The sequence below is a fragment of the Empidonax traillii genome, unplaced genomic scaffold (assembly GCF_003031625.1).
Source record: "Empidonax traillii isolate 1590-97213 ecotype Southwest subspecies unplaced genomic scaffold, ASM303162v1 scaffold933:size234345, whole genome shotgun sequence".
Lineage (NCBI taxonomy): Eukaryota > Metazoa > Chordata > Aves > Passeriformes > Tyrannidae > Empidonax > Empidonax traillii.
This window is the reverse complement of record NW_020956126.1, coordinates 126,755-151,395: the sequence shown is the minus strand read 5'-3', so window position 1 is coordinate 151,395 and position 24,641 is coordinate 126,755. Positions and strand designations below refer to the sequence as shown.

Genomic DNA, 24,641 nt, shown 5'->3' with positions numbered 1-24,641 from the left:
GAAAACACAGTAATGATTTTAGGCTTGCTTCTTCATACTGCTGTGTACGAATAAAGCTAAATAAAACTTTTAGGGTACCAAAATAAAGCACATACAAGAAAAACGGTATGTGAAAGGCAGAGCTATCCACTTGGATTCTGACTTCCCCGCGTCCTCTCCTCCGCCACAGACCCGTGGGTGTGGGTGGGTACCAAAGGTTTAAGCAGAGGAGAAAAAAAAGCCTGATCCCTACCTTTACTGGTAAACGCAGGCTAAGTAATTACCATCTCCTAAATAAGCAAAGAAAAAGCAACTGGTATTATTTCTCTAGGCTCGTTTATATTTTAAAAATGCGTTTGCCAAACCGATAATTTTAAAAGGACTTACTAAAAATACCACCATGAAAACTTCAGTTAATCCTGTGAAAATAATGTCGCCAGTATTAAGAAAGTGGTCATGTAATTGCTCGATTATTTGCATCCTTCAACTGTTCTCTTGGAAAAATAGGATGTTTTACCAGCTTCGGTTACTTCAGCCGTTTCCGACAAAACCCGCCCCCTTCGAGCGGGGCGTTTTAACAGCAAACTCCCGTTCCCTCGGGCTGATAAACTCTAGCCCTAAAGATGCCGCTTGGATTTAGAGTTGCAGAAAGTGTTGGGACTATGTAGGAGACCTCCACTGTCCCGTAAAGCTCTCAGAGAATTGGTAGGAAAGCTAGAGGAAAGGCTCGTGAGGCAAGGTGGGAAGGTACAAGGGTACAGGTACTTTAGAGATGGGAAGAAAATGCAGGCATAGACGGGTGCGGCGCGGGTGTTGCAGAATGTCTTACCTTATTTTGCTTGTTTAGAAATAGTGTTCTCAGGGTTTTTTTTTTTTTTTTTTGTTTTGTTTTGGTTTGGTTTGGTTTTTTTTTCCGGGGTGTTTAGTTGGTTTTATTGATTGGTTTTTGTTGTTTTTTGGGATGCTTTTTTTTAACAACAACAAAAAAAAAATCGCGCTTTTTGGTGTGACGCTTCTGTGTATTGCAGCAAATGCCGCAATTACAACTTGTTACGTTTCTTGAATATTTTTGATCCAACTCGCATAAGTGAGTTGAGGCTTTAGTGAATGAAGACACAGCTTGCAGCTCTCGTGCCCCTCTGGCAAGCTGCCAATTTCACTCAGAAGATAGTTTATTTATTTATAAATACAACTATTTGAAAAACAGTTTTATCCAGTTCCTGTGAAATAGATGATACTACACTTGCAAAAAAATTCTATTATATTCCCGAAAGTTTCTAATGTTTTCTTCTTTTAATATCCTTTTAATATACCCCAAGAGCCTTTCTCTTTTTAGCCACAGCTGTTACCTTGTAGTCACATAAACCGATATTCTTTACATAAAAATGTCAGTTTTCGCCGGCTCTGGGTCAGGAACTTTTAAACCAATGTTTACTCGAGCCCTTCTCAGGCTGTCTTGTATCAGCGCCCGGAGGCTGCGAGAGGCTGGGGAAGCGGATTTGCCAAAAGGGAAGGTCGAGAACTTGCCCGATCTCACCTACAGAGATTACGTGACTTAATTTCGGCGTTTCTTCGGAAAGCCTTGAGTTTTGAGCTTCTTTAAATGTAGGTCTCTCGTTCGGAACTGACAGTCCCCATATCCTCAATGTGAAATCAGCAGGTAGGTGAGCCTGCGTAGCCCTACGTTATCTTTACCAGCCCAGGAAAAATAGGCATCCACGTATTCGTGGGTTTGGTGAGTTTGTGTTTGTTTAGTGGTGGTGGGGGGGAGGGTTAGTGTGCAGAAAAACTAAACCCACAGCAAAACCCAGGTGCCGTCACGGGGCATCTCTCACCCGACCGCTTTGAAGGCGATGCACTTGACAAATGCTTGTTTCGGTCCTGGACCGTCCAACACAAACGTACTAATTAACTCCAATTAATCAGCACCCTTACAACTCAAGCTTAAAAGCTGTGGTGCAGAGAAGGGTCGTTATCTGTGAAAGCGTCTGCCCGGCCGCGATTCACCCGCCTCCCTGAGCCGCCCCTCAGCGCTGGCGCCCCCTCCTCGCAGGGAGCGGAGCGGGGGCGGGAAAACCTCGCCCTCACCCACGCCGGCCGCCTGAGGAGAAGCAGTACAGGAGCGACCCAAGGGCGCTTTAAGAGTGGGCTGGGTGCGGCGGGGCCCGCAGAGCACAAGTATAAAGCGTGAGGAGCCGAGCGAGCCTCCCGTGTACTGTCTCTCATCCCGGAGGAGCGAACGGAGCTGTCCCGTTCTCTTCAGGCTCCCGCCCTGCCCCGGGCCCGCAGCGCGGAGGGGGCGGGGAGGCAGCGGTTGGTGAGGGCGGGTAGTTCAAACCCGAGCGAGGGAAAGCGGCGGCGGCCGCACGCGAGGGGCCGGTGTGGGTGGGGAGAGGCGAAGCGGCTCCTCGCCAGGGGCAACGGGCCCAGGGCTGGGCGGCCAGAGCTGCTGGGGCGGCACCGGCCCCGCTCTTCCAGCCCGCCCTCAGCCCCGCTTGGGGGGCCCCGCTGCCGCCTCAGCCGCACCCCGTGGAAGGGCGGCTTCCAGGCTCTGCTCCTGTGCCTAGAAATTTCCCAGATGAGGGGGTGAAGCTCTTCCTTTGCTCGTGTCTGGCATCCCAGGTGGCTGAGAGACCCTTGGGTGCTGGTCCCTGGGTAATTAGGCATTGCACACGTACACAGGTGGACTGAAAACTGCGTCTCAGCTGGGTAACGTTTGTCTTACACCTCTCTTATCTTCACATCCTTTCTCACTTCAGGTTATCAGTAGGGGAAGCAATACTTATAATACCGCACATTTACTGTGGAAGATCTTGAGCTGCTTCGCAAATTAGGGTAAGTGACCCACATAACTTGGACAGGACTTAGCTATGTAGTCCTCAGTATTAATATCTTTTAAGGTATCAGTGACTTCTCTGTTGTCTCAGGGCGGTCAAGAACAGAGTCTTCAGATAGTCTGTTTTACTGCAGATATGGTATGTTTAAATAACAGAGAAAATATTCTTGTACGACCAAATTGTTGTCTTTATCTGTTTTGTTAATAATAATGAACAGTGATAAATGAAGTCAGAAATCATCTTGTTCAAGGTATAATTGTTCAGTCTGTGCTACTGGGGAATGTAAATTAGTATCAGGAACATCTTAGAACTTATGTCTAAGTGGCACATTGCCTTCTAGTTACCAACTTTTTATCTCTTTGGAGTGCTTTGTAAGACTAACCTTGTTAAAAATGATTCTTTGTCTAAATATGTGAATACCATCCTGAATTTAGTTTGGGTCAACTTAGTTTATAATAATGTTTTATAATAATCTCTTAAACTTCCAGAAAGCTTGCAGTTGATTTGTAGATCGATCTGAGAACTACAAAATTAATAATAGATATGGGAAATGCACAGAGCACCAAGAATCTGCACTTAGCAGACAGAGATTTTGTTATTTGCTCTGTAACTGACCTGCTGTGTAACCAGCCTTTTCTTCCCTGCACGTCTGTGTGATGATGTCTAAGACAAGTTCAATAATACTTTCAGGAACTACTCAAGATCCGCAGATGAAAAGGGCTTGATGTTATGTATCAAACCTACTAGATGAAACTTTTCTTCCAGTAAAAAAGAATTGCTTATAGAAGTTAGTTCAGTTATAAGGGGTTTTATTTGGCACCTCTTACGAAAACAAATATTATCTTGTCCTATTATGAGAGCTGTTCAGCACTTCTGAAAGGCTTCCTATTTTGTACTGTATTTGTAAAATGAGATCTTGCGTTGAGTTAAATCTTAATTTGTGTAAGTAATATATTCTGGAAAAAAAAAAATTAATGCACATACAAACTCAAGCTGTATACTGGGATTTGCAGTAGATCATAGAATGATTCATATTGGAAGGGATGTTAAAGATCACCTAGTTCTAAACCCTTCTGTGGGCAGGGACACCTTCCACTAGACCAGGCTGCTCAGAGTCCCATCCAGGCTGGCCTTGAATGCTGCCAGGGATGGAGCATCCAAAGCTTCTCTGGGCAACCTGTGGCAGTGTCCCATTGCCCTGAAAGGAAGAATTTCTTCCTAACATGTAACCTAAACCCGCCTTCTTTCAGTTTAAAGCCATTACCCCTTGTCTTATCACTAAATGGCCTTGTAAAAAGTCCCCCTCCAGCTTTCTTTCAGGCCCCCCATTAGGTACTGGAAGGCCACAACAAGGTTTCCCTGCAGCCTTCACTTCCCTGGGCTGAACAACCTCAACGCTCTCAGCCAGTTTTCACAGCAGAATTACTCCATCCCTCTGATCATTTTCATGTCCTACGCTGGATTTGCTCCAACATGTCCATGTCCTCCTTATTTTGGGGGCTCCGGAGCTGAACGTGGTACTACAGGTGGGGCCTCACAAGAGCAGAAGGTAAAGAAGTAAAATGAAGTATAAAATAGTATTAATGAATGAAGTAGTATAGGATGAATTGTGGAAAAGAGGTAAAATGAAGCGGTTTGCTGGACATTGTTCATTCGATGTCTGTACTGAAGTGGCAATTTTATTTATATTATCCTATAAAATTCTGTAATGTAAATACAAATCAATGCAATGAGCTCACAGGCTCCCCCTGCCGGACGTTGCCCTATGCACAGCACATTTTTGGCTTTTGCTTAAGAACGTTCCTTTAACTCTGCTATTTTGATCTCCCTTACAGCTGCAAAAACCTTGTTTTGCTGTGATTTTTATGTTACTTGAAACACAAGTTTGCTTAAATTATTTTTTACTGTAATATTTTAATTCTTTTCTACTCTCATTTGTTCAGATATATTAGGTAATTTCTCCTATGGGATGCCTGAGAATGAAGCTGCAAGCATGAGTTTTTCCTCTTGTTGTTTCTTCAGCCTGCTGCCTGAAAATTAATTTTCTAAGCCTGGAAGCCTGTGGGCTTTTGCTAGATGTGTGCTTAGTTTCACTGTGACTGTGTTTAAGGAAAATATTAATATTTTTAAAGGTAAGTGTGGGTATGTGATTTTGGTTTATTTGTTCAGGTTTGGTATGGGATTTTTTTTTGGTGGAGTTCCTTTTTTCCAGTATTGAGATTCTGAACAGCTGTCTCTAAGTAGCATTGACTTTTAAACCTCTGCCCATCAACACTTTTGGAAAGAATATCTGCTGGCAACACTTGCTAACTAACTGCAGTTCACAAAATTCAGCACAAAAATGGAGCCTCTATTTTTTTTGTAAACTACACAAAGACAACACCATATTGTTACAGCAGGTTTCTTACAGGTCTTCCTCCTCTTACAAAAAGAAGAGCTGTATTGGTATAGTCCTTTGCTCATAGCATGACTAATCCACTGAAATGCAGCAATGCACCACACAGAGACTTCATACCTTTAAAAATATAGGGTAAAGTTATTTTCTAGTCCATGACACAGTATTTCCAGCCTATTGCCTAAAATCACAGACTCACGGAATGGGTAAGTGGAAGGAATCACTGGAGAGCATCTAGTCCAACCTCCCTGCTCAGGCAGGGGCCCCCAGAGCACATCACTCAGAATTGTGTTCAGGCAGCTTTTGAATCTCACCAGAGAAGGAGAGTCCACAACCTCTCTGGGCAGCCTGTTCCAGTGCTCTGTCATCCTCAGAGTAAAGAAGCTTTTCCTCGTGTTCAGGTGGGACTTCCTGTGTTCCAGTTCCTGCATATAGCCTCTTAGAATCATAGAATCAACTGGGTTGGAAAAGACCTCAGAGATCATCAAGTCCAACCCTTGATCCAACACTGCTGTGGTTACTAGACCTTGGCACTAAGTACCACACCAGTCTCATCTTAAAAACCTCCAGGGACGGTGAATCCACCACTTCCCTGGGTAGCCCATTCCAATGTCTGATTACTCTCTCCATAAAAAATTTCTTCCTAATATCCGACGGAAACTTCCCCTGGCAGAGTTTAAGATTGTGCCCTCTTGTCCTACTGCTGGTTGCCTCTGAGAAGAGACCTGTTGCTTGACACCACTGGGAAGAGCCTGACTCCATCCTCCTGACACTTTCCCTGCAGATGCTTACAGCCATTGATGAGGTCCCCTCTCAGTCTTCCCTTCTTCAGGCCCAACAGGCCCATCTCTCTCCTCCTTTCCTCATAACTGAGGTTCTCCAGTCCTCTCATCATGTCCATAGTGCTCCACTGGACTCTCTCCAGTATTTCCTTGTCTTTCTTGAACTGGAAAGTTCAGAACTGGCCATAGCACTCCAGGTGAGGCCTTGCCAAAGCTGATTAGAGGGGCAGGATCACCTCCTTTGGCTTGCTGGCAATACTCTTCCTAATGCACCCCAGGATGCCCTTGGCCTTCTTGGCCACAAGGACACTGTGCTGGCTCATGGACAAGTTGTTGCCCACCAGGACCCCCAGGTCCTTCTCCCCAGAACTGCTTTCTAGCAGGTCAGCCCAGCCTATACTGGTGAAGGGGGTTATTCCTCCCCAGGTACAGGACCCTGCACTTGCCTTTGCTGAATTTCAGAGGGATCTTCTGTGCCCATCTCTCCAGCGTGTCCAGGTCCTTCTGAAGGGCTGCACAGCCCTCTGGGGTATCGGCCACTCCTCCCAGCTTTGTGTTGTCAGCAAACTTGCTGAGAAGGCATTTGCCCTTCATCCAAGGCATTGATGAATAAGTTGAACAATACTGGGTCTGGTATTGACCAGACAGGTCTACTAAAACATTGAGAAGTGATGTAGATAAAATACTAGATGCTGTTTGGAGTTGGTCCTGCAATGGCAAAGTTGTCCCTAATTCACGTAAGCACTAGCTTAAAGCTATGCCCTCATGTTTCCTGTTTGCGCTGTCATTTATTTCACTGAATAAAACAGGGAATGAGGAAAAAACAGTGATGAAAACAAACAAATGTGAAAGTAAAGTACTTGTAGAGGTAAATGAGGGAAGGAAAGGAAGGAGGTCAGACTTCAGATCTTGTTGTTGTCTTGAAATTATTTTCACATACCCTTCTTTCCTGGAAGAATTTTTCTCAGTTATGTTGGTCAGGTTTTTTGTTTGCTTGTTTTAAACCTGTTTGTGTTCATACTGATGTTAGCAAGATTGTGTAGGTCTTTATGCTAAGGTGTTACTGTCTGCTGTTTAACATCCTATTCTTTTTGAACTTCTATATCTTGCTATCTCCTTACAGTAGAAAACAAAACAAAGCATTTTCTATATGGCAATGGTCTAAAAATGTGCCTTCAGCATGGGTAAAAAATGTTAATGGTTCAAGATCAACAAAGAGTAATCCCCCCCTTATCCGTCTTAGTTGGGGTTCCCACTGTTTGTATTTGGTGGCTTAGGGCTTGACTAAGTCAGGACTGTTGGAATATTAGCAATGTCTTAGTATTTGGTGTTTAAGCCGTATTTAAAGATTCCTATTTTTGTCTGGTTTGAAAGTTCACTTGCTGTTTCCAGGTTTTATGTTTCAAAATATCAGTTCTGGAGGCCAGTAACACACCTCAGTGAGAGGTGCTGATTCCTGCTCTGAGTCTTTTGAGTGTTGAGGGGAATTACTCTGGTGTCTGTGAGAACAGCCCTCCTTCTGCCATTACTCATAACATCTTTTATACAGTTATCATGTCTTGTGCGCAGAAAGCAGTGACCCAGTGCCACTGGGGGTTATGGTGGAGAAACTGCCACTTATGAATTGTGAAAAGTAAGGTTATTTCCATGCATCTTTTCCACCCCTGATGTGTGTATCAACCACTTCTAACTTTTCTAAGAGCATATATAGTAGCTCTTAAATGATCTGTAGCTGTTGAGTGTGTTAATGGTCAGTTCATCAGTTTGTTTGAAGTGTAAAGCTTCAGAACACTGTTTACCCACAGAGCTGAGCAAAAGCAGAGACTTTCTTTACAAAATAACATTTAAATGCTGAGGAAGACAAAAATGCACTTTTCACTTTGAAATTTATTCCCTCCAGGGACTGTAGGGATCTGAATAATAGGGAGATTGTAGACTTGTGATTTCATGATTAATACTCTTATTTTACTTAAGGAGAAAATGCCTTTTGTCTAAACTCACCTATTACTAGAGCTTCTGCTTATTCTTGGGGACTGAACTGTTCGTGTTGGATGAATCAGTAACCCAGTGCTAATAAAAATCTTGGCCCTATTGGAATGCTAGAGGATTTTGTTGCCAATTTCAGCACCAATGAAGCTCTAAATTCTGTGTTGCTTATTTGAAGTGTTTTTCCACGGATGAGGACTGGCACATCAATTAGCTAACTGGATATAAGTTTGAATTTGCCCAGCAGTATACTGTGCATTTTAATCACTCATTCTAACCATCTACTTGATAGTAATTTATATTTGTGTTAATTTATAAGCAGTTTCTACTAAGACTAATGAAAATACTTCTGTCATGGCTGCTGTCTTGATAGACTTACACAGGACTTTCTCATGAATCTGTGGGTGTTTTGGCGACTCGTTTGTTATTGTTTGTTTCAGGAACAACACTGGTATCTTCTTTTACAAAGCCAAAGTGTCAAGCAGAAGATGTCAGACAGTCATTCAGTGAAGCTCAATATTCTTAAAAAAAATAGATTAACATCTCCCAGCGGCAATTTTAATTACTCAGATTTTAAAGACATGTGTTGCACTTCAGCATTTCTGGACAGCAGATGCAAAGAGTCAGTAAAAGATCCTGATGCAGAACATAAAGAAGCACCAAGTGTAACAAGTATATCGTTGCTACAAGGGCACTCTGAGCACATTAATCCAAATGCCTTCGTTCCCGTGTCATTATCTATTGAAAAAGAACTGAATTCTATTTCCATATCAGAAGAAAGAGAAGCAAATGGAAGTGCAGATGTTTTCGAAAGTCCTAAATCAAGTAGAAAAAGCTCTTCACTACGCAGGAGGCTGCTTTTACCCAAGACTGTTGAAGCTGGCACAACTGTAGAAAGCTGTGAAAGGCAAGCTAATTCTGCAGGAAGCATCAGGAAAAAAAAATTCTCTTCTGTTTTGAACTCTGAAGAAAAAGTTTCAAAAACTACTGCAGATTCTCCAAAAGATAAAAGTTACAAACCTCTGACAACTAGCACTTCAAAACCTGAAGGCTCTAATCCTCGTTTCTCAAAATGGAGAATTTCCTTTTCACAACAAAGGACTTCTACAGTAGATGAGTCCCAGTGTAAGGGCCCCTTATTGCTAGAATCAGAAAGTTTATCTCCAATTCAGTGTAAGGATGTAATTGTTAGTAATGCAAATGAGTTCAGTGGAAGTGTTCTTGTGAGAGTTAGTGACGGGGTGCTTAGGACTCTTACTTACAATGAGGCCAATGAAAGTAAATTCCTGACTTCTATCAACAGTCCTGTGGAGAACTTGAATTTTGGACTATGTGATATAAACTCTCCCCCTGTTAAGGTGGCAAATTACCCAGACCTTTCAACTCCTGAGGATAGTGGATATAATTCACTTCCTTTGGACAAATCGGGAGACTCATTGTCTGATCATGAGGGATCTTTCCAAGAGCTCTTCCAAAAGCACAAAGAAGATTCCAAAATTCTAGATAATAAAAGAAAGACAAGAAAACTTGAACGAGTTAGAAGGTTATCCACTCTTCAGGAACAGGGCTCACATTCAGAGACAGAAGATAATCATGGCAGTCCTACTTCAATGCATATATTAACAGAAGAAAGAAATTTTGTCAGGGAAGATCATGAATTAATTCTAAAAGAACAGCCTAGTAGAGACCTGGTTGTAAGTCATGGAGATCTCTCAAGAACTCCAGCTCTGAAAATAGTTCATGAAATTTGCTTGCAAAGACAAAGATCGGACCAAAAGCAAATATCAGAGAATATTGATGGAACAGAAATATTTGCATTAGATCATGTTCTTCCTGGACTTATTGGCAAGAAAATGGGCCTTGAAAAATTAGATATTTTAACAGAATTAAAAGACAGAAATTTAAAACACGTTCTAGCTATAGTTTTAGATGCTTTGACAGTGGAAAGTCTATGCAGGTAAGTACAATGGCTTCACACACACACACACAGACACACACATATATGAAAAGGCAAAAATATGAGCTCCTGCAAATGAATTAGAATAACTTCTAGCATACTAGGTGTTGTCAGTATAATTCATTTGGTTTTGGTCACCATTAATCAAGTAGGTCTTTCTGTGTAGTTCTAAAAGTATGTAAAGGAATTAAAAAAGCAAATCAAACATTAAAATTAATAAACTTAAAACTAAATCAGAGTACTTGTAAAATTTAAAATATATTAAAAATTCCTTGAAGCCTAGAAAGTAATTTATTCTCATTACAAGTTCCTCAATAGTGCATAGTACTCAAAACACATTTTCTATATATTTTCTTGTGCATTTTATTTCCTTAGTTATTTCCAAGCACAAAAATGCTCCAAGAATTTCAATTAATGAGAAATCTTCTAGATTAAATAATAATCAATAGAAATTGTCGCATTTCAAAGAAATCAAGAGTGTCATGTGTTGTTAGTTACAAAGGGAAGGGGTGAATAGGTGAAAGTGCAAGGGTATGGATCTTTTCAGATCATTCAACACAAAAATGCGACTTGAGAAACAATCTTGGTAAGTGGCTTGGTAAGTGGAGGGAAGAAACTGATTTAATTTTCTAAGTCAAAGCTATGCTCGGTTATTTATATTGCAATTGTTCTTTAGACTCTTCTCTTATTCCATAGAGTGGTGCATGACAATATGAGATCTGTGTCTCTTAACAATATCATGAACTAGTCTGTAAAATTACCAAAGTATATGAAGCTGTGCAAAGACATTTACCAGGTAGTCTTGCTGTCATGACTTCTGTACTACTTGGAAAAAAAAAGTGAAAGTGAATAATTTTTTTCATTCATTTGTTCCAGCATTTGGAAAGTAAGCAAAAGCTGGCGTGAAATTGTTGTACAAGATAAAAGGGCAGATAAGAAGAGAAAGTTGTACATAAAACAGCAGAAAGAAGAAGCTGGGGTAAGGTGGTTCTCAAAAGTGATTTTTTTTTTTTTTTCAAGCGTGAAAGAAGACAGGTCAAAGGAAAGAGGAAACATCTTGTAAATTTATAGAAAGGGAGCTGATAAGAGACAATTCCAACATGAGTATGTGAAGGATTCTAACAGGAGAATGTAATGGCTCTTATTGCTTTTCAGCTGTTTGCAGTTTGAGTACTAGTCTTTCAACAATGTAAGACTATTTCTTTCCCCCTCCGGCTCCTTCCTGAGAATCCTTTGACTGATTTTGGCTTTATATTTTTAAACTCTGTTCATAGCATTGTTCCATGCTGTAGGACCCACTCTAGAATACTTCCCGATTATTTTCAGGACTGCTTGTGGCTAAGCATCACAGTGTGTTTGTGAACATCAGAAGGACATTCTGAGGTTTTTTAAGGGGTATCTAGAAAAGTAAACATACTAAAGCAGTATATTTTTTTCAGATCCTCCCCATGATACACTCACACTTCAGTGTAACCTTGCTTTAAACGTGACAAAGGCTGTGTTTGCTATTTCCTTACTTGCTATTGAGATGCATCCTAATTCAGAAATGTGTGCACTAGTAGTGTGTGCTAAAAGTTGGCTTTTTACCCTGCTCATGGTACTTAGTTTTTAATGATTCCTGTCTCTTTCTCCCTTAGTAAATATAAACATTTAATGGGAAATATTTGCACTATACATAATTTCCTTTTCTAAGGTGTTGTTGCGGGGGGGGGGGGGGGGGCGAACCCAAACAAGTGAAATCCAGTTGCAAATTCCAAATGAAATAAAACCCTAATTTTTTTTTTTTTAATTTTCTTTATAAACTAACAGGAATATTTATTAAAGGCTGAAGATGCTGCCACAAGACTTAATATTCTCAATAGATCTGCTCTAAGGCCTGTTCAAGCTCAAGCCAGAACTCCTGTACTACAAACCCCACCTTCGTACACTGAAATTACCCCCAGTAACACAAGTTACTCAGCCAGCAGACAGGAAGAATACCTCAAAGTAGGTATCTAAGAAATGCTTCACTTTCAGTTTTTAGGAAGTTCTTATTTACAAGAACTAAGTAGCTCTTTTCTCCCTCCTCTTGCTACAGGTTGCTAAAACTCTGTTCACTGATGAAGCTCTAAAACCCTGCCCAAGATGTCAATACCCCGCTAAATATCAGCTGGTAAAGAATCGGGGACTCTGTAGCAGAGAGGCATGTGCATTTGAGTTCTGTATTTTATGTCTGCATGCCTTCCATGGGTCAAAAGAATGTAACAGTTTATCTGCAAAACGGAAGAACAAAAAAGATGCTCCCCCAGGAAGTGCCCAAAGCAAAAGAAATTTAAAAAGACTCTAAATTTGTAAGGCATGCAACTCCTTGCATTTAATTCCCCTTCCCATAAATTCCTAATCTTGTTCCTTTTAATATATTTTATTTCTTTATATTTCGTATAAAGATATGCATTTTGAAAGTTTCATTCAACTTGTTCTTGCTGACTTACCAAGATAACTTCTCATGTATATATCTTAATCAATATAGTATATTTTTGTTTTTTAAAAAATGAGCATTTAAAAATACTTTGTCTTTTACTTGTTGTGTAGTAGCTAGGCACTTACTAACATCTTAATTTTTAAATAAAGTATCTTATATGTAGTCTGTATTATTTATCTTACAACAACTCTTAGATGTTTAAAAATGTGATTCTTGTCTTAAAGACAAATTAAAGAAAAATATTTCTAAAAATTCTTTGCTGTTGGATTTATTTATTCACTTTAAATTGTAGTAACTTTTAAAAATATCTCAAAGTGCGGCACTATGTACGTTTGCAAAAAATACTTCTAATTATGTAACTAGTGATACCTCAAAGCCCATATATTAGTTACCTGAATTTTTTTATCAGAATAATTAATTTGTTGTTCTCTTAGCCTCTGTAATGCAAGCCAACAGAATAGTAATTTCTAAACCAAACGGATGCTGTGGGAATATTCTATTGTACTGCTTTTTACAAAGTTTTTATCTAGAAAACTTCAGGTGATACAGTATATATTCATGTATCTAAAAATGCTGTTCTGAACTTACCTTTATCCTTAATCTGACTTTACTTCGGCTCCCATACGCTAGGTCATCTTTATACTTCTGCTTGAGTTAAAGGATTATCTACAGCTAGAAATCATTCTTTATCTGTAGATTTAATTAGGGGAAATCACTGATTTTGCTCTTGAATTAAATATGCTGATCTTTTACAAAAACCTAACTCAATCTGCCTCTCGGACCTCAAACAAATTTTTGTGTTCTGTTTTGCTCTGTTTGGCTTTTAAACCTCCTAAGAATTATAAAATTATAAATTATAAAAAATTATAAAAAGCTTGAAATACAGGTGACAGAAATGGACACAGTGCTTGTTCTATGAAGATAAAATATTAATTTACCTCTACAGTTGATAATTGTCCTTTCAAAGAGTTCATTTGTCACAAGCATCTTGCAGAACACTTGTCAGCTGGTGTTTATTCCCCACCCTCCCTCTGATGCTGCCTTTTGTGCTTTATTTGTGTTGTTGTTTTACTGTGTGTATTCTTAGGTAAGCTGTAACACTGAGCTATTTGAAAAGCAGTCTGATTTAAAAAAAAAAAAGAGCTTTCAAGTAAACAATAAGTTGCATATTTGCCTCTTTTAGTATTTATTCACATATCCCTTTATTTTAACTTCCTTTTTTTTTCCTTTTTTTTTTTTTCCTCTTTATTTCCTTCTACACAATCTATGGATGTTTAAGACAAAAGGCCCAGGATAATTCACTTTAGGATGTTCTTGAAATATCACTTCTTATTTCTCATCTCTACCTGTTGTGATTTGTAATTTGGTTAGTACTTCTAGCATACTTGGTTTCTGGGATAGTAGTTTCACATAGCATTTGGAAGGATGAGAAACAACGAGGTGAATAAAACGCTTTAGAATTTTTAGTAATAACGCTATTTAACTGAACATGGTATCATGAAAGAAGGGATCAACCAATATATCTGCCTGAAAATCATGTTTATTGCATGAATACAAGTATCAACTCTTTGATTCCGTACTTATTCATATTTGCTGAGTCTTTGCCTCATTCTTGTCTCAGGTTACACTGGCAGGACTTGAAAATTGTTCTGTCTATTCTGAGGGAACAATTGAGGTGAAGGATTTGGGGGCAAGCTAGGGAATAGAGGTATGTGTATACAGCTTTGGTTTAGGAAGAATGACATTCATTACAGAGCAGGAGATTTCAGTAGGAAAATGGCTAAATGACTTGATTTAATATTTGCACTTCTCTAATTGTTTAGAACTCTGTGTTCAAGGGCTACGTAAAAGTTTTAATAAAGTTCAAAGAAACTTTGGATTTGTTCTTTTATTCTTATACGTAAAGTAAGTAACCATACATTTTTAGAAATATTTAATAATTTCTATTAAAGGTTAAAGTGACATGATGAAAATCTTTCCAGGCAGGAAGTTATATATATTCAGATTCTTGTGTTATGTCTTATAATAATAACCTAATTTGGGTCATCTCTTTTTCCTGTTGAACTACCAATAAAGTAGGGGATGTTAGTAACTGTAATGCAGAAAATGCAGAATGAGTACTGCATGCCATAATGTTTCAGACTGCTATTGACATCACTGCATTTAACTCTGCTAAATACCAATACATATCTCTAAAATTTCTCAAAAAAAAAAAAAAAAAGCTTTAAATGCATTATTGAAATTAATGGGAGACTTATGGCAGACAGTGAGAGGATTTAGCTTGCCTTCTGATGTGGAATATTGCAGTGCAGTCCAGAAATGCACAGATGCAATAGTTCTGAAAGTATTACTGAAATAGGTGTACTTTTGGATGGAAAAGCCATAGAGGAACTCAATTCTCAGTTTAAGAATGATTTTTTAAGTGTCCTTTCCCTTTGAGGAAAATCTCGTAAGAGTTGTGTGATCTTTTCCAAAGAGTTTGCTTTTGCTAAAATCTGAATAATTCATGGAGAAGAGGGGTTGTAAATTGGTTCTCTTAGAGGCATTATTTGTCTTTTAAAGGTAGTCCCTTTGATGTTTACAGTGTCTATTCAACCAGGAGTAGCTTGAAAAGAAAAAAATACTTGAATCCTATTTCAGTTTTAAACACTTTTCTTCACTTTCAGCATATTTGAAAGTTTGTTTTTTTTCCTTCTAAATCTGTCTCACAAAAATATCTTCTTGAATCACATGTCTCTCGTTCAGTTCAGTCTATCACAAGTATGCTCCGGTGTTCGGGTGAAATGTGTTCTCTGCTCTCATGTGTTCAATGTGTTCACTGCTACACCAGAGGTGGGGGGAAAGTGAGAAAGCCAGACTTCTCATCCCTGGGTAATGGTCCTCTCTGACAGAGATTTTCAAAATTTTTTTTTAAATAAAATTAGCTTTATGCCTTGGCACAAAGGAGAAACAAAACAGTGATATAATTAATGTGTGGCTAAAGAATACCATAACTATACCATACCTTGTGTTCTATTAGATATCTAAAAGTCTCTAATAATTTTGATTCCTTTCACTCTAATTATTTCATTATATGATTGCATTATGACAGAAATTAACTATTTGGGATAGGGGAGTGAAAGCAACTTCTTTTTAAGTGTTAGAATATTATTTTCTCTATCCTGTATCCCTCAATTAGTCTCCATCAGATACCATAAAGCTGTAGGAGTCTGAACTTGAATGAAACAACAAAAAAGAACAGAAGGTCTTACTTCATAAGTAACAAACAAACAACAAAACCAAACAATGCCCCCCCAAACCCCAGCCCCCAAAATAAAACCTCCAACAAAGCCAAAAAAAAGGGGCAAACGAAAAACAGTTTATGAGTGTCAGGGAATCTAGGGATTCATGCCTAGCATCTTTCTTTTTCTACTGGGCTGAATTATTTCTTTGAGACCTGAGGCCAAGGGCTATCACAGGGAAGGATGCAAAAATGGTCTTTGAGTAGAAATGTCATGGTCAAGTGTTTTCTAAAATATCCAGCCCCTGATTATTCTCCAGCTCAAAAATTCTTCCTACAACTGACAATAGGTTGTTGGAAAAGGAGGAGTGAATTTTCTTTTAGTCTGGAATCTAAGAATAATGTTTAAGATAGTATTTGGGTTGCTGAAAACCTTATTTTTGCAATACGTTCTTCCCTTCAGGCAGGCATGACCTATAGTGGGAGGAGTGATATTGCCTGCAATTGCTGAGGGAATGATAGTTTCAACCAGACTTGTGGATTTAAATTCTAAAGTAAAATTAATAGAAGTAACCTTTGCTGCTTACAGAGGTTGCTGCATGAATTGTACTTCATAAATCTTCTCTTTGGAGCAGCAACCATAAACTTCAAGTGGTTTATGAGAAGGAAATTGAAATTACTCAAGTCTCTGTTCATTCTTTCCTTGGTGACAAGGTGACAAGTATGGAAGAGCTTAGACAAAAAATTATTATAAATCTTCTTAATTGCTTGTAGGCTAGAGAATGTTAGTAGTTAGTTTTATCATTAACTAGCTTAAAAGTTTTGTCAGTTAAACTGAGGATCTCATCAACATACAGCAGATTACTTCCCTATTCCATATATTAGTTATTCTTTAGAACATCTTTGGTAATTTGGCCATGTTGGTTAATTTTAATACAAGAAGTAATTTCTTTTCTTTCTGTTCTCATAGACACATGAAGAAATACAGCAGTGTCAGATTAGAAAGGGACTCCTGGAGTCTAGTGCCAACCCCTTATACCAACTCATCAAGTTCTATCTTAAAACTAGATAGCATACTGTCCCATGACCTTGTTGGTGAGGTATTCCAGATTGATCTACTATTCACTTTACCTGTTGTCTTTTTTTTGGTACTGCTATTAAAATAGCTCTTCTGTACATCTGATCCTCCCTTAGACTTTTTGTTCCTCCCCATGTTATGATTATGTTATTTCACCCAAAAAAGCCTCAGAATTTAGTCTCATCACTTAAGACAATCCAACAAGAAGTGTTGTGTCAAACAACTCCTCGCTGTTTCCACTGGAATTTATTCTTTGAATCAATGCAACCACTGTTCCAGGTAAAACCTCCTCAAGACCTTGAATAACATTGAAGCTTTCTTTTCTCTACAAGAAAATACTTTGACCAGTGTCTACTAAGGTAGATATTTCTTTTTTATGTCTTTGCACAGTCACAGTTTAATCACTTGGTGTAGTAGTCCCACTTTCTTCTCACATATTTTTAAAAGATCCCATTTTTTTCCATAAATTTCTACTGAACGTTAAGCGTGTAACCCCACACTTTGTACTGCTAAGCTTCAGGCTTTTTTCTTTCTCTACTTCAGTCGTGCGATAATTTAGTATTTGGTATGATATTGTATTTTTACAGGTGCAAATTTTTTGTCTGTTCTGAATCTTACAGGATTTTTTGATGCAAAACATCTAGCAGATTCTGTTATCACTTGTCAGATGCCCTAACAGAATCTGACTGCTTCTTGGGAATGACATGTTTATTTTTACTGAAACAAAAACAAAGCTTGTTTTCTCTTTCTGACTTTCTGAGCTCTGATTAGTTGAAATTCTCATTACAGAAAGACTAAATACATTTTTTTTTCTCTATGACAAGCTTCTGTACAGTGTTAGAACCTACCCAAACTTGTTAGAAGCCTAAATGCTGCTAAGACCTTACTGAGCTGGGTGCTAATGGATGACTAATAATGAAACAAACTTTCAGCTGAAAATATGGATGGCATGGAATTTTTAATGAACTTATAAACACTGTTGAACACTGAAAGTTTCATATAAAATTAGATTTCTGACTTGGAGATTGGAGTTTAAAAAGCCCCTCTAACTTTTCCCCTCTGTGCCTTAACACTCATTCTGAAAGCAGTTCTGCAAGGGTTGTTGTCTCATTTCTTAATTCTGTAGGCACCTTTAATCTCTGGTAAAGAGATGTGGAAACTGCATGTATTTCAATTTCTGCTTTTCACTCTGTAATCATAGTGAAAAACCTATTTCCATAAACTATTTAAATTTAGACATTGTGCCATGACTAGAACCAACTGAAGTGGTAGAAGGATAGTAACTTTTGGAAAAGAGGGACAGCTAGTTGGGAAGCAGTAGTTCCCTAGATAAACATAGTAATGCTTGCTAAAAGTTATTATTTGGAGCTGAAAGATTATTGGTGAGTTACTCAGTTATGCAGTGGTCTTCCACTTTAACAAAAATGTTAATTATCATCTAAAGTGCTGCTGTTGCCTAAATGGAGGACTCCTATCTCATGTTCACTGAGCAGGCACTAGAATTCCTAAAGTACTGAACGGGGTGTAATACATTATTTAGGGCCCAAAGAACACATCTCCTGGAAGTCCTTTGTTCTGCCAGGACTCAGTGGCTCAGTACCCAGCCTATCTGTAGACCACTGGGATACAAAATGAAGTTTTCCTCTAGTATGAATCCATCACATTTTCCTGGTGCACATTTTGATAGATTAGATGCCACAAAGACTCTGGCAATAGCAATTTCTTTGGCTTTAAACATGAGTCTTGCTTGTGTTGAGAACATTCTCCCCTCTTTGGAAAAGATTTGTCCAAAAGCAGTAGTTCCATGAAACATTGCAATTTCAGGTTTAATTTTCATTTATCATTTTCCTGTTATGTATTCTGTTGTGGTGTACAAAAACTATTATTGGAATACAATCACCTTTCAGCTGTCCTGTTGGAAGTGTTTCGGTCAAGAAACTGTTCGCGACTCTGTATTCAAATAGGCATAATAAGAGGGAGTGTGATGGATCCCCGTTTGTGCTCCAAATGGAAATGCTCACTGGTACACTGTTTAAGTTCCTGTTCTGGACTTTACCCTTGGCTTAAATAATTGCCATAAAGTAGTCCAGGGAGAATAGCATACAACACAGAATGGATAACAATTAACCAAACTAATTTCTGAAATGCTCTGCTCAATTAACTTACTTAAATGTGAAACTATATTAAGGGTTGAACTGTTTTCTCACTGGAAATAGTCCTTGATTTCAAACACTGTTCATAAAATATTTTCATCACAAGGGGGCACCAAAGATTTTTCTCACAGAACAGAACTTTAGTTGTTTTCCTTCTCACTTTAACCCTTGCAGGCTAACTCAACGTTACAAATGCAAAATGTTTTGAGTGACTTAAAGCAACAGTGGACCATAATTCCTGCCCCCAGGAGCTGCATACCAAAATCTAGGAGAGGAGTGGTATCCTGGGAAGTAATTCGGATGGTATTACTTCTCCAGGGCCTCCTTTACAAGGTGAAGCTGTGCTGGGCACATAGCCAGGTCCTGCAGCAACCAGGCAAAATCATAGAATCATAGATTGACCTAAACAGTGCCTCCGGGCTCAGTTCCTCTCTCAGCCATGGACATGGATTATCCAGCAGTCTCCATGCCAGTCTGGGGTTGGCTACAAAACATAACTCTCCCATGAAAGTGTTGCAGTTAAATGTTTGAGAATTGATAGTTTGAGGATTGCACACTCTGGACTTTATTCCCCAAGTAATGAAAATACATTTGATAATAAAATCTAGTATGGTTTTATGAAGTATGAATACTGTACAAGTGCCTCCTCTATCATGATTTTGAAACGATCACAGGAAAAAAATATTGCATGGATTCTATTCATACTTATTTGATGTTCTGAAGGCTTTAGTGAACAAGAAAGGGAAAACATTAACCTTTTTAAACTCAAACTGGGAAGAGACTAATTATTCCCATGCAATATATTTTAAACAATATCAGAATGGCAGTGAGTTTGTTTGTTTGTTTGTTTGTTTTTTAGTATGTTAAAGGAAGACTGGGTGAGAATTTTGTAACTTAATGTGTTCTTTATTCTTTACTTAGGCACTTCTGGAATCCAACAGAGCAATAGGTAGTTGGAAAAGTAGAATACCTAGAAATTTTGTATACTCTAATTTTGGATGCTTTTCTGAAGCATTACTGAAGTCTTAAGAAGAATTTAATAGTTATGGATTTTTATATAATTCTCAGCACCTGCTGAGTGGACATAGCTGTGTTCTGGAAGCTGATGAACATTAAATATTTTTCTTTTTTTTCTTCTGAATTTTTTTCTCCACTGGATCAGTCCCCCAACCTGCTTCATTATAGAACTCCACAACAGCCATGGCAGTATAACACAAAAAGGTGGTAACTGGTGGTCAGTGGGATGTTTTGTCACAAACAGCAGTGCTGTTATCCACAGGCTTGATGCATCAGTAATATCCTACATGGATAACTTAGCTGGGGAATCCTGGGTTTGAGGACTGTTGCTGACACCTGTCTGATAGCAAGACTGGGAAGACACACATGCATTTAGTGTTTCTTGTTGGGTATATGACACCTACTGCCAGGAGATGATTTGCTAAAGGAGTTTAGCACTATTGGAATATGTTATTCCTGTCTGCTGAAACTTCTTCATATGCCTCTTGCGTTGGACCTTACTTAACCCCCTTACTTAAGACCAAGACCCACGTTAGGCAAATGGAAATCAAACCTTACTCAAAGCCTTTAAATATGATAAAACACCTCTATGTGGTCCTCACAGAATAAAATTGTTATAGGAATCCTTGGGCCGTTGACAGCATGGAAAAATCAAAAAGTATTCTCCTGTGACTATCCAAATAAAAACTTTTGTAGAGGTCAAGCTCTTTGGACTTCCCACTGAAACTCTCCTCCAGCAGTAAAAGGTTTCTAATGCTGATAGTCCAAAGCTAAGTCACATTTCTTCCTTTACTGTTTCTGGAATTATAAAATTCTCTAGGTTGGAAAAGACCTCTAAGATCATCCATTCCAACCCTTAACCTGGCACTGCAAAGTCCACCATTAAACCATGCCTGTGAGTGCCACATCCTCACAACCCCTAAATACCTTCAGGGGTAGTGACTCAGCTACTTCCCTGTGTAGTCTATTCCAGTGCTTGACATCCTTTTGGTGAAGATTTATTTCCTACTGTCCAATCTAAACCTCCTCTGGCACAACTTGAGGCCATTTCCTTTTGTCCTATTGCCTGCTACCTGGGAGAACAGACCCACCCCCACCTGGCCACAACCTCCTTTCAGGCAGCTGTAGAGAAAGATGAAGTTACCTCTGAGCATCTCCAGGCTAAACAACCCCAGCTCCCTCAGCCACTTGTCATCAAACTTGTGCTCCAGACCATTCACCAGCTCCACTGCCCTTCTCTGGACTCACTCCAGGACCTCAATGTCTTTCTTCTAGAGAAGGGCCCAGAACTGGACACAGGACTCGAGGTACGGCCTCTCCAGTGCTGAATACAGGGGGACGATCACTGCCCTTGTCCTGCTGGCCACATTATTTTTGACACAGACTGGGATGCCATTGGCACCCATCATATTTTATTTTTAAATACTTTTTTCTCTTTACCTAGGCTATCTTTCGGAAGCATTTTTTTTCTCCTTTTATAATTCTTTTGACTGCTCTTATATAACAATTTCCTTAGGTGTTTGCATTAACTTTTTCCGACAGCCACAGAATTGCATTAAACAGTGTGAGTAGACCAGAACGATCAGATTCAATACAGAGGCTGTACCATCACAAGAGGCAGCCTCTGGTGTTTTGCCAACAGAATAATTTCAGGCATTTTAGGGCCATCTATGTGACAATCAATTTGTACTTCCCTCTCAGTGTCTGACTCCCATTTTTGCACTTCTGCAGTCAATATTTAAATAGGTTTCCTAGCACCTGTCTTCAGTTTATGAGCTTGCTGCTTTCATATGCAAAGCTAAAATCTATGTGGTAATCATCCCAAAAAAGAAACAGTTATATTTAACTAAAGCTGGATTTCTGTAAAGATATTTAGGTATTAAAGATATCACATGAAGAAATGTCCACTTATGTTTGAGATGGGGCATTTCTATTGAAAATCAATAGCTGTCTTTGATAATCTCTCCAGAGGTGTATCTGCATTTTTGTTAATAGTATTTGCTTCCTTTTGAATTAGTAATTAATTATGAGAAAGTTCAGGATTTCATTGTGACCACTGCCAGGAATCAAATACTGTTTCACTCCTAAAAACACAAGCGTGCATTTGGATTTAATAAAACAATCCATTTTATCTCTTGTCTTTATTTGCACAAGTCCCAAGGAGACTTGTCACCCAGCAAGATGGCACAGCTTATACTTGTGGTTCTTTGAGTGCAAAGTTGTCTCAGCAGTTTTGGTCTGTTTTGCCTGGGTGATATTTTTAAATACTCTCCCTGATAAACAGCCAAAAGTATGAATTTCAGAAAATTATGCAGGAAATGACAGATTGAAATCTTGACTGAACATTCACCTTTCCAAATGACTTTTCAGTAATGAGCAGGAGAGGAAGATGCCAGCAGGTATGAAGGGGATCAATTTATATTTTCCTTTTACTTGTCTTCCTGTGCAGATCTCTTCCTGTGCCAGCCTTCTTCTAGATTAGCATTTTCTAAAAGAATCTAACAATTTTAAACATGCTTTTACTATTTTTCCTTTCTTTATCTAGTATTTTACTGGTATCATCTTTTTTAGTACTTATTCTCCCTCCTATCTAGCCATTTATTTTTTTTCTACAAGACCAGATATGTTTTGGGATAGATCATGGCTTTGACTATATTTATGAAACATTCTGTATGCCTGCACTTTTCCTAAGATAAATAACAACAAAGATTAAAAGAAGAGCATGGAAAGAGAAAAATGAGGTAGATGAGCTTAATCTTTATATCTCAGCTTCTCCAACTGGTGAACTTTCAACTGGCAATATAAAATCAGGACTGAAATGCATATACATGAAGTATTTGACCTAAGTGTGTGTTGTTAAGTAAGATAATGAGAAAGTGATGACGACTGCTGACAGCTTCTCCATGAGAGAGTACAGAGTGTATTTCCTGATGAGCTTAATCCAAAATGCCATCTTTGAAGCACATGACAAAGAGCACAAAGACCTAAGAGTTTTATATCAAAATATAGTAGATGACAGAAGGAGAGAAAAAGGGCTATTTTATTTTATTTTAATTTTTAATTGAGTCCTTTCCAGACTTCAATTCTATCTAAGCTGACTTGTAGCTTCCATTTCTAATTAAAAAAACAAACAAACAAAAAACCGACATATTCTGTCATGTTTCCATTGTTTTTTCTTCAAAAAATACAAGCAACTAGGGAAGTTTAGGAGAAAGTTTACACCAAAGACTATGTTTACATCTACATCAGAAAGAAAAAGGGCAGGGGAAAATGAGTGAAATCAACATCAGCCTAAAGTTACAATCATATTAAGTAGTTTGGTTATGAGACAATCCAGCTGGATGATACAATGGAGTAGAGTTCTCCTACCTGTTGCAAAGGTTTAACTTTACCTTTTATGGTAAAGTTAAATTTATGAATGCAATTAATATTGCAATGCATATTTTTCTTACATACACATTAGGCATACCTATTTGAAATATTTCATAGTGAAAATAGAACATGTCCTGATACCTGGCACTAGGAAAGTGTGTACTTAAATGTATGCCCTTAAGTGTTAAATTACTGTCATGTCTTATTGAATAGAACCCACATACAGAGAACTTAAGAATAGTTAATACTTCGAGTAATAATATTTAAATTGTCCATAGCTCACTTGTTTGAATTTTTATATTTTATTCTTTGCTTCTCTTGAATATGCTCTTTGCATATATATGAAACTTTTGACTGAAATGTGTACCTTGACTAAGACATTATTCAGCTAATCTCTTAGGTCTTTGGAAATACTTTTCTCCCCTTAAGTGAAAAAAACCCCAAACCCAAACCAGCCTAAAACAGCTGATCAGACACCTAATAATATTACATAAAGACAACTAGCAGTATCACTCTGATATTTAGCAATTAGAGCAGTGATATTTGGGCAGGCATTCCCAGGAATGGCAATAAACATCTGGAGCAGAGGGTGCGAAATACCATTTGTTCCTAGGAGATGAAGCCATTTTCCCTGCCTCAATTATATTTGATTTGCTGCTTGTTCAGTTTGAAAACCATCAATTTCTGGACTTTAGGCTGCAGTCCCTGAGCATGTGCAGTTCTTACTTAATCATGAATTCCACCAAAGTCATGTAGGAATTAAAATAGAACTTTTTTTCACAGCTGAGGTGTATGACAGGATATACCATACTGTTCTGTGAAAGGGGGCACAAATGACAGATTTTGCTGTGAATGGGAAGGTCTTGGTGCATTTCGGGCACTTCCTGAGCACAGCTGACGGATTAGGCCTCTCAAAAGAGCCCGAACTTGCATACATGACATCTTGTACAACTGATCCTAGCAGGCTTTTTTGCCAAGCTAGTAAAAGCAGTGCTGGTCTGGAAATATGCAGAAGTGGAGAATCTTTGAGAGAACTTTCATGCCAAAAGCCCCTGAAGGATTTACACAGTTCTAGTATCAGATGCTCGCTAGGTAGGATGTTTCTCAGGTCCCAGAAACCCACTGAAATCCTCAAAGAGGAGCCTGAATTCCCTCTTTGCACGCAGCTTTCGCTGACCATTGCAGAAACGTGGCTTTTTTCTTATATCCTGGAGCTACCCCCTCGAGCCAAGGAAGAAACCGACATTCTGGGAGAGTTTAAGTCCATTTCTGGCTACAGGCACCCTCGGGTTCCTGGTTCTCCTGGCACTCCCGCGGGACGCTCAGCCCCGGGGCTGTGGGCCGGGCGCTGCCGGCGCAGCGCTGCCCTCGCCGCCATGGCAACCCCGCCGCGCTGCCCGCGCC

The 24,641-nt window shown here is 38.9% G+C and overlaps 1 protein-coding gene and 1 long non-coding RNA gene across 2 annotated transcripts; both read left to right on the top strand.

Annotated features, from left to right (window-relative positions):
* Positions 1-2,359: 2,359 nt before the first annotated feature.
* Positions 2,360-3,943, top strand: LOC114067561. The gene is made up of 3 exons (XR_003573415.1): positions 2,360-2,634; positions 2,739-2,814; positions 2,907-3,943. It is a non-coding gene; the product is annotated as an uncharacterized LOC114067561 (long non-coding RNA).
* Positions 3,944-4,205: 262 nt separating this feature from the next.
* FBXO43 (F-box protein 43) lies at positions 4,206-12,596 on the top strand. Its single transcript, XM_027903107.1, has 5 exons — positions 4,206-4,948; positions 8,420-9,936; positions 10,813-10,915; positions 11,746-11,922; positions 12,014-12,596. The coding sequence occupies exons 2-5, from the start codon at positions 8,468-8,470 to the stop codon at positions 12,260-12,262; spliced, it is 1,998 nt and encodes a 665-aa protein (XP_027758908.1). The 5' UTR covers positions 4,206-4,948; positions 8,420-8,467; the 3' UTR covers positions 12,263-12,596.
* Positions 12,597-24,641: the final 12,045 nt, after the last annotated feature.

Coding starts and splice junctions, on each gene's coding strand:
- FBXO43 (XM_027903107.1), top strand. CDS start 8,468: ATGTCAGACAGTCATTCAGTGAAGCTCAATATTCTTAAAAAAAATAGA. Junction 9,937..10,812: donor ACAGTGGAAAGTCTATGCAG/GTAAGTACAATG, acceptor CATTTGTTCCAG/CATTTGGAAAGTAAGCAAAA. Junction 11,923..12,013: donor GACAGGAAGAATACCTCAAA/GTAGGTATCTAA, acceptor CTCTTGCTACAG/GTTGCTAAAACTCTGTTCAC.